Below are 15,850 nucleotides of genomic sequence, written 5' to 3'. Positions count from 1 at the left end.
GTATAAAGTTAAAAATATGCATGCCTCATGACCCAACAATTCTCACTTTTGGTGTCTAGGCCAGAGGTATTCTTCCTTCTATGGACTGGGAGATGTGCAGGGATGTTTACTTCAGCACTGCTGTATCATCAAATAAAGTGGAAATCAATTAACCCTCTACCAGCAGCGAAATGGGTAACTTAGAGATTGCTCATTCTGACAAGGAAGCACTATACAGCAGTTAAAATGAATTCTGTTGGGCTTCTCTGGTGGAGCAGTGATTGAGAGTCCGCCTGCCGATGCAGGGGACACGGGTTTGTGCCCCGGTCCGGGAGGATCCCACATGCCCCGGAGTGGCTGGGCCCGTGGGCCATGGCCGCTGAGCCTGCACGTCCGGAGCCTGTGCTCCGCAGCGGGAGAGGCCACAACAGTGAGAGGCCCGCATACCACAAAAAAAAAAAAAAAAAAAAAAGAATTCTGTTGATTTACATTTATCAACAAAGGCAAAAAACATGACGTTAAACAAAAATCAAGCTTCAAAAGGATACTCAGAGTATGAAACAATGTACATGAAATTAAAACATTTAAATCAACAGAATATTTGTTTATGAGGACATACATATGTAACACAGAAAAAAATGCACATTTACTTTGAGAAGAGTGAGAAAGTGATGAGAATGGCTTCTATTCTAGTTATTTTTGTAACATTGTGTTTCTTTTTTTTCTTTTTTTTTTTTTTTTTGCGGTACGCGGGCCTCTCACTGTTGTGGCCTCTCCCGTTGTGGAGCACAGGCTCTGGACGCGCAGGCTCAGCGGCCATGGCTCACGGGCCCAGCTGCTCCGCAGCAGGTGGGATCTTCCCAGACCGGGGCACGAACCCGTGTCCCCTGCATCAGCAGGCAGACTCTCAACCACTGCGCCACCAGGGAAGCCCTGTATTTCTTTTATAAAGAGAGATCTACAATAACTATGGCAAAAATTTAACATGTACTTTTATCTCAGCAGTGGATACACAGGTAATTTTAAATAGAGATTAATTTGGTTTTGTGCTCTTTTGTGTATTTAAATGTTTCATTAGGCATTTGTCCAGAAAAAAGGAATAAGACAGAGCTCTCCAGTCTGGCCACTCTCATAACACTCTAAGAGTAAGTGTATGTAAAGGGGCAAAGTGTTCTTCCTCTCACCAAAATTTTTACTTTCAGAAAAAGGAAACTATCTCCTAATAGCTTGATATTTTTCTTTTAGGAAAAAAACATGAGTGGTAGTGATTTGTGACCATGTGTACTTTCTATTAATTTGATTAACTACTTAAGATAGTTTCCCCTATATTATTAAAACGTCATCACTTTACATAACAATAGTGATGACACAGAAAATATTAATAAAGCCACATTTATATAGTACCTTCATGCACATATAAAGCACTTTTATAAAAATGGCCTCATACCCATAACAGCTATATGACTGAGGAGACAGATTTGGTTTCCATCTTTTCAATGAGAAGAAAGCTCCCACAGAGTGTCTATTTGCTTAGAGCAGAAGAGATCTGTACGATAACGTGGCCCAACACCTTTATGTTTTAACTATAAAGTGGGCATAATATATCTTCTTCAAAATCCCCCTCTTTGTTGAAGGGAGCACATGAGATAATTCACAGGAATGTCCTCTGACGAATGTAAAACCCTCTATGAATGCAGGGATTTGTTGTGATTTTCATTACTGTCTTTATTGCTTCTTTTAACAAACCCTTTTTGTATAATACGTAGACTTAACATTAGGCAGATATAGAACTCTTCTTATGATATAAGTGAATGATTTATAGAGAAAAAAAGAAAAATGGGAATTTTTATAAGAGCATGATCTTTAAAAGTATATGAGGGCTTCCCTGGTGGCGCAGTGGTTGAGAGTCCGCCTGCCGATGCAGGGGACGCGGGTTCGTGCCCCGGTCCGGGAGGATCCCACATGCCGCGGAGCGGCTGGGCCCGTGAGCCATGGCCGCTGAGCCTGCGCGTCCGGAGCCTGTGCTCCGCCATGGGAGAGGCCACGGCAGTGAGAGGCCTGCGTACCGCAAAAAAAAAAAAAAAAAAAAAAAGTATATGAAAAGACAAAATTCTAGTAAGAGATAAAGTATCATTTATTTTTGGGCAATTTTAAAAAATATATTTTTATTTTCTAGTTTTATATGGTGATAATACATTACTTCTTAATCAGAAAAAACCCCAGAAGTTGTCAATATCTAGTTATTATTTGGCACATTTATATCGATAAGGTTTCACAAACATTTAAATGACGAATCTTAAATAGTACTATGTAGTTCGTTACGAAGCAATTTTTAAATGAGTCAATCCACAGGGGAGAGATGGGGCCATCAAAAGCTAATTCCTACATTGATACAACATTGTAAAGCAACTATACTTCAACAAAATAAATTTTAAAATGCTAATTCTTATACTGACATTTTAATATTCAAGATTTCTTTTCTCACTTAAGAAGGTGTTAAGATCCGGGATTTCTGTCAGTTATTTACGTATTTGACTCTCAAGAGCTTTTTGCAAGAAAATATTGTTGCCACCTGCTGGTGGCCTGTATTAGTGGAACGGTCTTCTAACTAGGTGAAAACAACTTCAACTTTCATGTTACTTTCATGAAACTGTGTCCTCTCTTCTGTCCTAACATCATAATAGTGGCACAGCTTGTTGAGTTATTATTTTCTGGCTAGTCCATGCAGTATATCATTTTACTCCTCACAATATCCATAAGGAGTATCAACCTTTAATGAACTCACAGAAGCAGAGAGAGGTTATACCATTTTCCCCGGGCTGCACAGTGAGTGAATGATAGAAGCTGAGACACAAATCCAGGAAATGGCAGCCCCTCTGCTGCCACTCGTTCTAACTGTATGAAAAGCATCTGTGGTAAATCTGGAGTGTGAAAGTTAGAAACTATTACTGGTGAAAACATTTACTGAGGAAGCACGGAAAAAAAATGAGCAATGAAATGCCAGTCAGATGATCTGGGATTTAATCACCCCTCAGTTCTTTACTGCCTGCCTGAGACCCTAAGCAGATCACCATCCCAGAGGGAGCCTCTCCTTTCTCTGTGTCTTACACGGTTTTTGTGAGGATAAAATGAGACAATGAGTATGAAAGCACTTTGTAATCTGTTTCTGTTTCTTTACATTTTATCTCTGAATTAAATGAGATCATTAAAAATTTAAAAATCTGAAATTTTAATATTCTTTTCATCCAGATGTGGCATCTTTATGTTGTGACCTACGTCTTGCATTTGGTTTGGCAGAGGATAAGTACATAAATGCCTATTTAAATATGCTTTTTGCATCTTTAATAAAAGTACAGAGATATTTTCCACTGCATTGCCCAATGTCCATTATTCAAGGCCTAATTTGATAAATTACTCTAATTCCAGGAAAACATTGTTTCCACAGGGGAATATGCTCCCTTTCTGTTGTGAGAAAAGAACATAAAGCTCTCTTTGGCTTTGGCTGCCAGGAAATTTAATTTAGTATTCAATGGTGCCCATCTGCGGTTGGGCCCATCCTCTCCCAAAATTCCTTTCCTTCATTGGGTTTACTCACCCTTCTTTGCAAGTGTAAGTGACAGTGTTCCCAAAAGTGAAATTACTCCCGGTGGTGACAGCATCTTTGATGGCCGGTGGCTCCCCACAGAAGACGAGATGGCAGGTAGGTGGCGCTCTGTCCCAGCTGCCTGAGGCCGAGCATTCGATGACCAAAGGGCCCTGCAAGCTACAAGAAAGAATGGTGGCACCTCTTTTGTTGGCTATTTACTTATTGCTCTGGAGGTGAACTAGGAAGGACTTAGGAGAGAATAGGGGACACTTGAGGAATTTTAATACATAAAAATAAAGTTTCTTCCCATTTTATTGCTTTATATAAAAACAAGGGAAATCTGGGACTTCCCTGGCAGTCCAGTGGTTAAGACACTGCGCTTCCACTGCAGGGGGCACAGGTTCAATCCCTGGTCGGGGAACTAAGATCCCACATGGCGTGTGGCAATCAATCGGTCAATCAATCACTTTTTTTTTTTTTTAAAAAAGGGAAATCTCAGCTGGCTATAGATTCATTTTAAACTACGAGTAGGCTAAAACAACACAACTTGGGTGCAAAATAAAATGGTTCAATGTGCTCATTGGTGGTGCTGTGATTAGCAGATTACTTGGATGAGAAGGGGTAACATGCTGGTTAGGATCCAGTGATAAGGAAGACAGACACCCAGGAAGTCGGGGTAACTGAGGTCAGAGGGCACTGCCCTTGCCATTAGCCTGGGCATCTGAACAGTGTTGCTCATCACTCTGACCTCTGGTCTTCCTTTGAATTTAAAAACCTCGCAAGCCTATGGCATGGCTTATCCACCTTCACTTGCCAACCAGCTTTTGATTGTACAACTCACTCCATTTTCTGTTCACTTGATCTGTTTCATGTCAGATCCTGTTGGCCAAGTTTGTGATCACAGCCCGACTCTTTATTGTCCCTTTTTTTGTTCTGTTTTGTTTTTATTTATTTTATTTTTGGCTGTGTTGGGTCTTTGTTGCTGTGTGCAGGCTTTCTCTAGTTGTGGTGAGTGCGAGCTACTCTACGTTACGGTGCGTGGGCTTCTCATTACGGTGGCTTCTCTTGTTGCAGAGCACGGGCTCTAGGTGCGTGGGCTTCCGTAGTTGTGGCTCGCAGGCTCAGTAGTTGTGGCACACAGGCTTAGTTGCCCTGTGGCATGTGGGATCTTCCCGGACCAGGGCTTGAACCTGTGTCCCCTGCATTGGCAGGCGGATTCTTAATCACTGCACCACCAGGGAAGCCCTTTTTTTTTTTTTTCTTTTTAAGATTTTTTTGATGTGGACCATTTTTAAAATCTTTATTGAATTTGTTACAATATTAACAAATTCCTTAGTTCCTTGACCAGGGATTGAACCTGCACCCGTGGCATTGGAAGGTGAAGTCTTAACTACAGGACCACCAGAGATATTGTCCCTTCTTTTTGAACACACACACACACCCCATTAATCAAATTAACCTCTTAACAGTATTAAAGACCCTGGCCCTTATCTTGACATGATTTTTACGACATCCTATGCAATATTTCGTTTGCCAAAATATCCATCACTAAAGCATTTTATTAGGTGTTGTGTTATGCTTCATAAACATTTTTTGCTTTCCTGTTTAATGTCTGAATGTTTATAACATTGAATTAGAGGACCCAGAGTCAAAATTAGATGGAATATTTCCCTGGGCATTTACTACAGGCTGAGCCTCAAGAAGCACACACATTTGAGAATATCTTTTACATTTAAAAACTTGTATTTCAAGCCAGCCAGTCACATGCAAGTGAAACCCACTGAGTAAATAATGAGGAACAGGGTATTGTAGGAAGCTTGGCGGGTGTCTAGGACTGTACCTGTATCCATTCTCACACGAATACGATGCAGTAGAAAGATAGGTAAGCCCACTCAAAATATATTTCCCATTATTTATGTCTTCGGGGCTGGAACACTTGACCAGTTCACACAAGGGAGGAGAATGACTCCAAGAACTGCTAGCAAGACAGGATGATTCTTTCTCACCCTCCAGCGTATATCCTTTATTACACCTAATGAAGATAAAAGAAAATGACAGAATAGAATGTCTTATTTTGCATAAGTTTATCTGTGCCAAAACTTCCAAAAAGATCAAGAATTTACACATTGTTAGAGCACTTTTTTTTCCTACTGAGATAATGCTTTGAAAAAATTTTTTCAAGGTTGAATATTATGCATCTTGCTCACAGGGATCCTGCTGGGTGATACATAGAAGGACGGATTTAGGATTTGGCTTGTCTCCTGTTTGTGTCATGGATTAGTCGCTGCAAACAGAAAGTTCTTTTTTTAGAATTTATTTTATTGTGGTTGATTTCCAATGTTGTGTCAATTTCTGCTGTACAGCACGGTGATTCAGTTATACATATGTATATACATACCCTTTTTCATATTCTTTTCCATCTTGGTTTATCATAGGATATTGAATATAGATCTCTGTGCTATACAGTAGGACCTTGTTGTTTATCCATTCTCTATATAATAGTTTGCATCGACTATCCCAAACTCCCAATCCTTCCCTCCCCCACCCGCCTTCCCCTTGGCAACCACAAGTCTGTTTTCAAGGTCTGTGAGTCTGTTTCTGGCAAACAGAAAATTCTTGGTTTGAAAGTGGTCCTGTCTCGAATGAGTCCCTGGGATGCCATGGAAGAAGGCCCTGCAAGCTAATGAATATTTTTGGCTATAAGCTGGAGCTCTGGATCCAAACCCAAACCCGTAATTCAATTAATTCCATATTAATTTGAAAACATCCTCCGGGTTTACTCTTTGTCTTTTCTTCCAGTATTCTATCACTACCAGCATGTCATCAACAAACTCTACAATGTAGTGTTAATCTTAGACACTCACCTGTATATTACTTTACTGCCATAGGTAAACGCTGATCCATCAATGCCACCATTTTCTGGGATAGCTGGTGCACCACAGGAAACGGCTTAAGGGAGGAAAACCAAAAGGCATTGGTTTTCTTAGCCAGTGTGTGTAAAAATCTCTAAAAGCTCAAGGGCAGCTCTAGGTTTTTGGTCACATTTAAATAAAAGCCCAATACTGGGCTTTAAGTACAAAGAATACTGAGACAACATAACACTTGGCATTTCTCCACCTTGACTTTCTAGAATTGCCAAACACCATAAACATGGGGGAATTTACTCAACATACGTTCACAATATGGTATCAGATGACTCCATTCTCCAGACTCCAAACATGTTATTTTGGCTACTCCCATCAGCTGGTGTCCTTCATCACATGAAAATGTGACTTCAGCACCCACAGTATAAATCTCCCCGGAAGAGTGGCCATTTTCTGGATTTCCTGGAGCCTTGCATTTTATAGGTTCTTGAAAGAGAGAAACAGTTTTTGTGGGTCAATAGGTGGCTTTCACAGAACCATGCAAAGTCTCATAGCAAAAGAATTCCACTACAGTTAAGGTACCAGTTAAATCCTGAGGAGAAAAAAAAGCTTTTGAAGGGAAAGGCATGAAGTCCAGGGACACACTAGCTGATCAGACCAGAACATACATTTAACAGGCATTTTAAAAACAGTATTTTGAAACAGCAATGTATAAGAAAAAGAAACTAAATTTCTCAGTCCCCAAAGGAAGCTGTTTATCGAGGAAGTAGTGGTGGTGCCTGGGCATGGCTCATAAGGCCTTCAGCTCTTCCTCCTTCTCCCAACCTCATACCCACTTTTTTTTTTTTTTTTTTTTTTTGCGGTACGCCGGCCTCTCAATGTTGTGGCCTCTCCCGCTGCGGAGCACAGGCTCGGGACACGCAGGCTCAGCGGCCATGGCTCACGGGCCCAGCTGCTCCGCGACATGTGGGATCTTCCCGGACTGGGGCACTGATTGCTCTGATTGAGGCAGTAGAGGCCATGGCTTATATGTCTAAATCCACTCTATTATTCTTCTATTATGTAGGTATTTCTTCAACAGTCTGGTGATAAAGTTGGCTCTCAGTTTTGTTTTTCAGAAATTGGGAAGTTAGCAAAAGCACAATGCTAGTTTAAAGCACCTTTAATTGTTGCTTATGTATCATTAAAAATTTTTTTTATTGAAGTATAGTTGATTTACAATGCTGTGTTAGTTTTAGACGTACAGCAAAGTGATTCACTTATACATATATATATATCCATTCTTTTACAGATTCTTTTCCATTATAGGTTATTACAAGATATTGAATATAGTTCCCTGTGCTGTACAGTAGGTCCTTGTTACTTATCTATTTTATATACAGCAGTGTGTATCTGTTAATCCCAAACTCCCAATTTATCCCTCCCCCTGCTTTCCCCTTTGGTAACCGTAAGTTTGTTTTCTATGTCTGTGAGTCTATTTCTGTTTTGTAAATAAGTTCATTTGTAACATTTTTTTTAGATTCCACATATAAGTAATACCATATAATATTTGTCTTTCTCTGCTTATGTAATCGGCAGGCGGACTCTCAACCACTGCGCCACCAGGGAAGCCCTATGTATCCTTTTAAAGGTGGTTTTTCTTTTCCATCTCCCCTTTGAAGTTCAAAATTTGTCTTACTTTTAAATAACATACATTTACAATATATACTGGAATTTAAAAATGGAAATAGACTTCCCAATTACACAGAGCCTAGTTACCTGCACAGTTTTTACCATCTCCTGTGTAGGGTGGGATACATGAGCAGATGTAGGATCCATTTGTATTCAGGCAGGAAGCGTGCTCGCTACAATCTGACCCAACTGCACATTCATCAACATCTACAATGAAGACAGTTTACAGATAGTAAAGTTGATGGATTTGTCTTATGTAGCAAACATTTGTTTTTACTTTTAAACAATTACATATCATTTAATGCATCACACTATATATTGATATATAGTTATGAAATTTAGAAACGATAGTCATAATCACACTGCAGATCTACAATAAAAGCTATTATTTCCCCAGTTTATAGGTGAATAAGTAGAAGGACAGAAATAAATATTCTTAATATTGAGCCTGGTAAAAATTTAAAACATGTGTGGCATGTCTATGGATAGCTGCTTTGTCACTATGGCTTTTGCCCAGAGCTCACTAGGATGAGATGAAATTAACAAAGGCATGCCATAAAAGCCTCAGGAATTTGGGATAATTGTCTCCCACAGGGTTAGCGTAAATGCACACAGTAATTAAATGCATGCAGTAATTAAATGCACACAGTAATTGCCAAGATTTATCTCACCAAGACACGATGGTGAAATGCCATTCCAGCTCCCATTATCCGTACAGAACATCCTTGAATCACCCAACAAATAGTAGCCATTGTTGCACTGGTAGGTCACTGTGCTGCCAGCATGGAAGTCCTCGGCTGAATAAAAGCCATTCTCCAAAGGGGGTGGCACCCCACAGCTAATGCCTGTAATGTGACACCTACATTAGGAGCAACATACTCAATGAACATTTTACTTATATTTATTTATTTATTTTTTTATAAATTTATTTATTTTATTTTTGGCTGCACCGGGTCTTCATTGCTGCGTGCGGGCTTTCTCTAGTTGAGGCGAGCGGGGGCTACTCTTCGTTGCGGTGCACGGGCTTCTCAACGCGGTGGCTTCTCTTGCTGCAGAGCACGGGCTCTAGGCGCGTGGGCTCAGTAGTTGTGGCATGTGGCCTCAGTAGTTGTGGCTCGTGGGCTCTAGAGCGCAGGCTCAGTAGTTGCGGCGCGAGGGCTTAGTTGCTCTGCGGCATGTGGGATCTTTCCGGACCAGGGCTCGAACCCGTGTCCCCTGCATTGGCAGGCGGATTCTCAACCACTGCGCCACCAGGGAAATCCCATTTTACTTATATTAAACTTGTAGTTGAGTTAAGCATGAACTTTTCACTGCACACAGACATTAGACTGAGAACGCTTAGGAGTGGTGACAGGCTACAGCCATACCTGCGCCCAGAGCGTCTGGCTCACAGTAGGCATGAGCCAGACGCTCATGCCTATGAGCTATTTTTCATTTAAAAAAATGGCTATTTTTATTTCATTTGAAAAAATATAGCTATTTAAAAAAATACGCTATTTTTAATTAAAAAAAAATATTTATGGAGAGCCTGCTACCTGCTACACACTGTCCTGATGCTGAGGTTGCAGTAATGAACCAAACAGACAAAATCCCTGCCTTATAAAGTGTACTATCTAGTCAGAGAAGAGACACAAGAAACAGATAAATATATGATATATCAGGTGGAAAGGGATGCACTGGAGGAAATTCTCTGATCACTCTATCGATTATAGCAGTCCTGCTTCCACCCAACCCTCTCACTTTATATCTCCCTACCCTGCTTTAGTTTTCTTCAGAGCCTTTACTTCTGGCCTTACTGTTCTTATTTACTATAAATAAATAAGATTATATTTACTTGTTACTTTCTGCCTCTCCTACTACAATGTAAACTCCAAAAGAAGAGAGACTTTTTTCCCCAACTGCTGCATCTCCAGAACTTAGCTCAGTGTCTAGCACACACTCACACTAGGTACTTTCAAAACTGTTGAATAAATGAATAACTGGGTGTATCCAACTTAAGAGATCTACCCCTGTTTTCCCACCCAGCAGTGACCCATCTCCCTTTGGGCTCCGGCCCTCACACCTGTCTTTCCCTCCATCCAGTTCCTTGGGTCACCTGGGTGCCTTCAAAGGTGGTGGGCTCTTTGGATCCTCATCTCCCACCTCCCTCATGGTGCCCAGCGCACTTCATTACACAAGGGAAGTATTCAGTGAATATCTGCTATATTGGCTACTAGGCATATGCAGTATTTCACTTTTATCTAGCATTCCTGAAAAGTGTTCTTAGGGTTCCAGCATTTTTCAAGAGCTACTGAAACGCCTTCAATGAAGGCAGCTCACGTTCACAGAGAGGCAGTGGCTGTGTCCACTGTCCTTGATTCAGGCAATACTGCACGGGGTTCCCGACCATCTGGAAGCCTGGATCGCAGAACAGACTGATTCTGGAGCCTGGCTTTACGTCTCCTGATGCAGCTCGCAGGTGAGGTACTGATCCTTCTAAAGGTGGGCAATCTGAGGGCAGAGAATGCAGGTTCAGAGCTTGTCAGTAACACAGTGGCAGCGTCACCAGGTTAAGGGTTTCAAATCATATGTTGTACCAGCGTTTGAGCGCCACTCTATTGATATTAAAACAAGACGACATGTAACCAGATCACTGGCAGGCAAAATTTCTGGAAAAAAAGACTATTGGAGTCAACAAACAACTTTCCCCCTTCCAGCAGAAGTCTGCTGAATATTTTTTTAAGGAAAAAATAGTATTTTAGAATTAATAAAATGTTCTTATGAGTTATCAAAAACCATGAATTCTAGGATACCTTCAGAAACTTGTTTAAATACACTGAATTTTAGGAGGCATTTCTGATCATTCAGAGTTTGACTATTCAGTATGTGGATCATAACATCCATTTCTTTCCTCTCTGTGCCACCTGCCCCTAGATGACAGCTAGGAAGTACAGAGCCGAGAGAGTACCCCATCTCAAACAGGAGGATGGGACTTCGGGGGGCATTTAAAAGATTAACTCTATCTCTCCTGTCATCCTATTTTCCTTATCTTATTTTACCTTTGTTTAAGTTTCCTGCACAATTATTTTGTACCCTGTTACTCGGAATGTATTTAACTATTGAAAAATAATAGATCCTTCAGATGAAGGTAGGGTAAAATGAATTACTAGGTAAACAATAAACTGACAGACATATACTATTTGACCAATAGAGAATCAAATGTCTCCTTTTGCTAGAAAATCCCAGAGCAGTCAAGAGACAGCAGAGTCTATGGAAGGAGGAAACTAACCGGAACAGAATAAGCTCTTGGAATCGATCTTCACTCTCCCCACAATTCCTGACAGGAAATCAGGCCAGGCGAGCACATTTCCTTTACTGAGTTCCTCTGGGCATGAGGAAGCCAGCGATTTCACCTGAAAGTTTAAAAACACATCTTTAGATAAACCTCACGTTTCTCAGGAAGACAGAGTTATTGTATCTCCTAGGGAAAACCTTCACAGAAGCGTGGAGGGCGGTGGTGGGAAGCAGACTTTTGGATGTAGAGTGTGATTTCAGGGGCAAAGGAAAATGATCTTCCTTCCCTCTCTCTCCTCCACCCCCGTCATTCCTTTTCCCAAATATTTCATTGTAACTGGAATTCTGAAATTCTACCTATAGAATTTCTTGTCTAAAACTTTGCAGTGTGTTCAGGTGTTATAGGGGCTCTCCCTTTCCAGTCTCCTGTCTTCCATCTCTCATCTGGAGTTGAGAAAGCTGAGGTTTAGGCAAGTTCTGCCCCTATAATAATAAGAGCAAACATTTATCAGGCTCTTACTATGTGCCAAACAGCGTCTCAATCTTACATGCAGGATTTTGTTCCATCCTGCCAAAACTCCACTATGCAGTTCTATTTGTTTATCTTCCATGGATTAGAAAACTGAAGCTTACAGAGATGGGGTAACACGTTCAAAGTCATCAGAGTGAGTTCGTGGTAAAACTCGGATTTGAACCCAGGCCATTGGACTGCAGACTGGCTTTAACCACTAGCCCAGCTGTTAGTCCCTGTGTGTAATCTTGTGCCAGCCCTAAATTTCTGCTTCTTTAGTCAGAGGGATTGGAAGTAGTTTTCTCTATGATTCTTTCTAGCTCTGAAACCACAAGATTTTATGAAACAATCATGTCCAATAAAATTGTAAAACAGCACCAAGAGATTGAAAAGGAGATTCGCTGAAAGTTACTGTAGATAATCTCTGCCTGGCTTAGTCAACGACCATAACGTCAAATGATATCGGTGGTAAGTTCCGGAAACTCAGAGGTGTCAATAAGATATGGCATCGTTAGGCTGTGCAGCACATCTGTACTAGGTTTGTACCTTTGCATCTCATTACTGTCATACACTGAAAATGGAATTGACCTGCTGTGGAGACAGGACATAGTCCCAGAGGTTGAGCTGGCTTATGGAGCCCACAAAAGACTCAGCTGGGTTGAATCCCTCTCCTTTTTTGTCTTGTTCTTGCCCAAGAACTAATGCACCACCACCTAAAGAGAAAGGAGAGAAAAACGGAGGAAAACTGGCCTGATTGTTATTTCTAAAATGCTAACTTAATGAAGGCACAGCCTATATAAATGTATCAGGGAAAGTTATTGAAAAGCTAAATTATCTACATTTGCTGCATGATTTATCAGTAAGATGAATTCAATATTTTATATACCAACTTAAAAAATGGTCAAAGAGGATTTCGAGTATTATATTGGATTTATATATATTTAACTATAAAACTAGATATATACATATATAAGCATATAATATTTTATGTCAACAAAAAGGCTAAGTCCTATTTCGCCTCCTTTGTTCTAGGAAACTACCCTCCATGACAGATTACCAGTAGCTGCTCTTCATCTTTTTATTCTTCAGCTTACAATGATTAAAGTTCTATCATCAATTCCAAGGAACATTCCAGTGGCCACCTAATTGCAAAATCCAATGGAAACTCTTCAGTAGTCGCCTCTGGTGACTTCTCTGTATCCCGTTTCTATTAACCATTTCATTCTATTAAACTGCCCTTCCTGGCATACTTGCTGGTCTGTGTTTGCCCCTCCAGAACTACCCTCCCCGCTTCTCCGCTCTGCTTTGTGTCCCCAAGGTTGACACCTATGGACTACACCACCTGGTTTCCTCGGCCCTCTGGCTTCCGTTTGGCCAATGGAAAGACCAATTAGAGGTAAGAAAGTGGGATGAGAGAGAAGTTTAACTTCCTGGATACCTTTCTCCCAGGCAACAGATGGTAGGGGTTGCTTTCCTCTCTCTCACATCATTGCTCCAGCTGGGTGATTTCTCCCCATCACTGCAGGTTTGCCTGCTTTCTGGAGACAACTCCCCATCCTTGTCAGTTCATGTCCATCTCTTGTGATCTTCCATTGCTGCTAGTCATGGTGGGTTTTACTACCACATCTTGGTTCTCAAGCATGCCCACACCTTTGAAAACAATCTCTTCATGAAACTCTTCAGTTACCCTCCTTGTGTGTTTCCTGCCAGGAGCCCTACTGATTCCACTTGGTTTCCATGACAACATCCTCTCCTGGTTCTCCTTGAACCTTTCTGCCCATTCTCAGTCTCCCTTCTCTGCCTGCCTCTTAGACTCTGATGCTCCCAGGATTCCACCCTAGCCTCCTTTCTTCTTCCTTCAGCTATTCCCCCTATCTGACCTCACTCCTGCCAATCCATGTCTATAGAGCCCTCATTCATGATTTCCCAACCTATATCTCTTTCTTACAAAATTAATCATTAAAATTAATACATACACATAGAAGGAAATTTGAAAAAAAAAGTATAAAGAATTCCTTCTACCCAGAAACAATCATTTAACAGTTTTGTGTATTTCTTTCTAGGTTCTATATTCTTTTACTTATTTTTTTTTTAGTATGTGTGTGTGAGAGAGGTTTTGAAACACACAACACAGGAGCCTACTACATATGATGTTGGAAGCTTGCTTTTCTTCTTGAACATGTTCTCATTTCATGAGTTTTAATGGCTATTTTATCACGTGAATGCACAACAATCCATAATTTTCTTCATTAACTAACTTAACAACCACTCCTTATTGGATATTGGGGTTGTTTCCAGGTTTGGTACTAAGATAACACTGAGATAAATATATTGATACGTAGGTATTTGTTCAGATCATTGACTCTTTCTTTTCGATTGATTCCTGGTAGTGAATTGTTGGTTACGTGCAAAGGGTTTCTCTAAGGCTGTTGATGAAAGTTTCTGAATTGTTTCCCAGAAAGTCTGGACCAATTTTCACACCCTCCAGGACTCTATAAGAACATTCACCATGCTGAATCCTTGCCAAGCATATCTTACCACTAAAAAGCAACTCTCAATTTGATATAAAGTGGTATCAACCTATGTTTGTAGCTGCACATATTCCTGGGATTAAATTCAAACTCAATATGCCTAAAACCAAATACAGAATCTTCCCCCACCCCTGATTCCTGCTCTGATAATTGTCGTTTCCCGAGAGAATTGCTATCTCAGCTATCAGACTCTTCAGTAAATCTGGTCACCCAAACTGCAGTCAGTCATTCACTAGGGTCTGTCAGTTGGAGCTCTGCAATATTTATGGGCAGTAATTCATTCTTATTGCTATGGTCAGACAACCGTCTCCTTGGATGGCTACTATTATAGTTCCCTTGTTTTATTTTCCTATTCCTTTAACTTACTTTTCACTCTTCTATTAGGATGTAATTTTTTTTTGAGATAGAAATATTCCTTTTTTTTGGAGATAGAAATATTCTTTTCTTTTTACCATCAATGAAATAAATGCTCATTATGAAAATATCAGAAAAGAATAAAGAAGAAAAATAAAAGCCACCTGCAATCCCACCACCCAGAGAAGGGAGAGTTAAAAACAAGAATACTCTAAATTAAATACAAAAAGGAGCCACCACCCCACTTCACAGGATAATGCCACTTCCTGCAGAAACGCTTTTAATGTTTCCTTATTTACTACAGGGAACCTCCAGCCATTCCTCCGCATATGACATATGTCACAGAAGGACCTAGATAGTGCAGGCTTATTGCCAGGTACAATGCTGAGAACACTGGAACATTTAATACTTTCGCATTCCTTCAAACAAAACTCTCTAAATATTTGTTTAAAAGTATTTTTAGAAGAGAGTTTGAGTTCTATCAGAAAAAGGGCCTAAAAGATGGATAGCTATTAGCAGTGCCCCAGCTTCTTGTATTCTGCATCTACTTGTATACTGTGCCTACTGATCACGAACCAAACCTAAAATTAAAAACAACAAACAAAACCAACCAACAAGAAAACACTAGCAATTAATCTCCTCCTTGGAAGACAGTTTAGTAACCACTCACTGTTACTTCAGCACGCATCTTGGTAGTCTTAATAGACATCCCAAAGGCATTTCTTACAGAGTCACACAGCTCACCTAGGAAAAGCTTCTCATAATTCGCAGCCAGGATAATCAGGGGTGGTAAATGGGAGCGATAACTTAGCAAACTTGATGTTCATCAAGGCACCACCGCCTCTAGCATCAAATGGAATTATATTCCTTTTGCTAAGACATACCAGGGATGGGCGAACCCACAGAGAGGCCCACACCACCGTCAGATAATTTCCCATCGATATAGACTTTCCAGGCTCCATCAGCACTCGTCCAAGTGATTGCAATATGATGCCAACTGCCGTCATTCACCGAGGGACAGTCTGTTATTTTTTCCTTGCCGTTCACATAAAGAACCCAGCTGCAGAAAGATTTCAGGGGA

At 40.6% G+C, this 15,850-nt stretch overlaps 1 protein-coding gene across 5 annotated transcripts in view; it reads right to left on the bottom strand.

Annotated features, from left to right (window-relative positions):
* SVEP1 (sushi, von Willebrand factor type A, EGF and pentraxin domain containing 1) overlaps window positions 1-15,850 on the bottom strand; it is a 204,051-nt gene that overhangs the window by 52,063 nt on the left and 136,138 nt on the right. For all 5 annotated transcript variants that reach the window (XM_055087033.1, XM_028493673.2, XM_024126322.3 and 2 more), the window contains 10 exons: window positions 15,654-15,829; window positions 12,473-12,597; window positions 11,369-11,492; window positions 10,420-10,590; window positions 8,772-8,945; window positions 8,188-8,307; window positions 6,739-6,915; window positions 6,430-6,514; window positions 5,406-5,597; window positions 3,575-3,742 (listed from right to left, as the gene is read on the bottom strand). In XM_055087033.1, the coding sequence (XP_054943008.1) occupies window positions 3,575-3,742; window positions 5,406-5,597; window positions 6,430-6,514; window positions 6,739-6,915; window positions 8,188-8,307; window positions 8,772-8,945; window positions 10,420-10,590; window positions 11,369-11,492; window positions 12,473-12,597; window positions 15,654-15,829 (1,512 nt within the window). The remainder of the gene's footprint in view (window positions 1-3,574; window positions 3,743-5,405; window positions 5,598-6,429; window positions 6,515-6,738; window positions 6,916-8,187; window positions 8,308-8,771; window positions 8,946-10,419; window positions 10,591-11,368; window positions 11,493-12,472; window positions 12,598-15,653; window positions 15,830-15,850) is intronic.

The sequence above is a fragment of the Physeter macrocephalus genome, chromosome 9 (assembly GCF_002837175.3).
Source record: "Physeter macrocephalus isolate SW-GA chromosome 9, ASM283717v5, whole genome shotgun sequence".
Classification (NCBI taxonomy): Eukaryota; Metazoa; Chordata; class Mammalia; order Artiodactyla; family Physeteridae; genus Physeter; species Physeter macrocephalus.
Note: the sequence above shows the minus strand (reverse complement) of the source record. Positions and strands in the feature narration are given on the sequence as shown.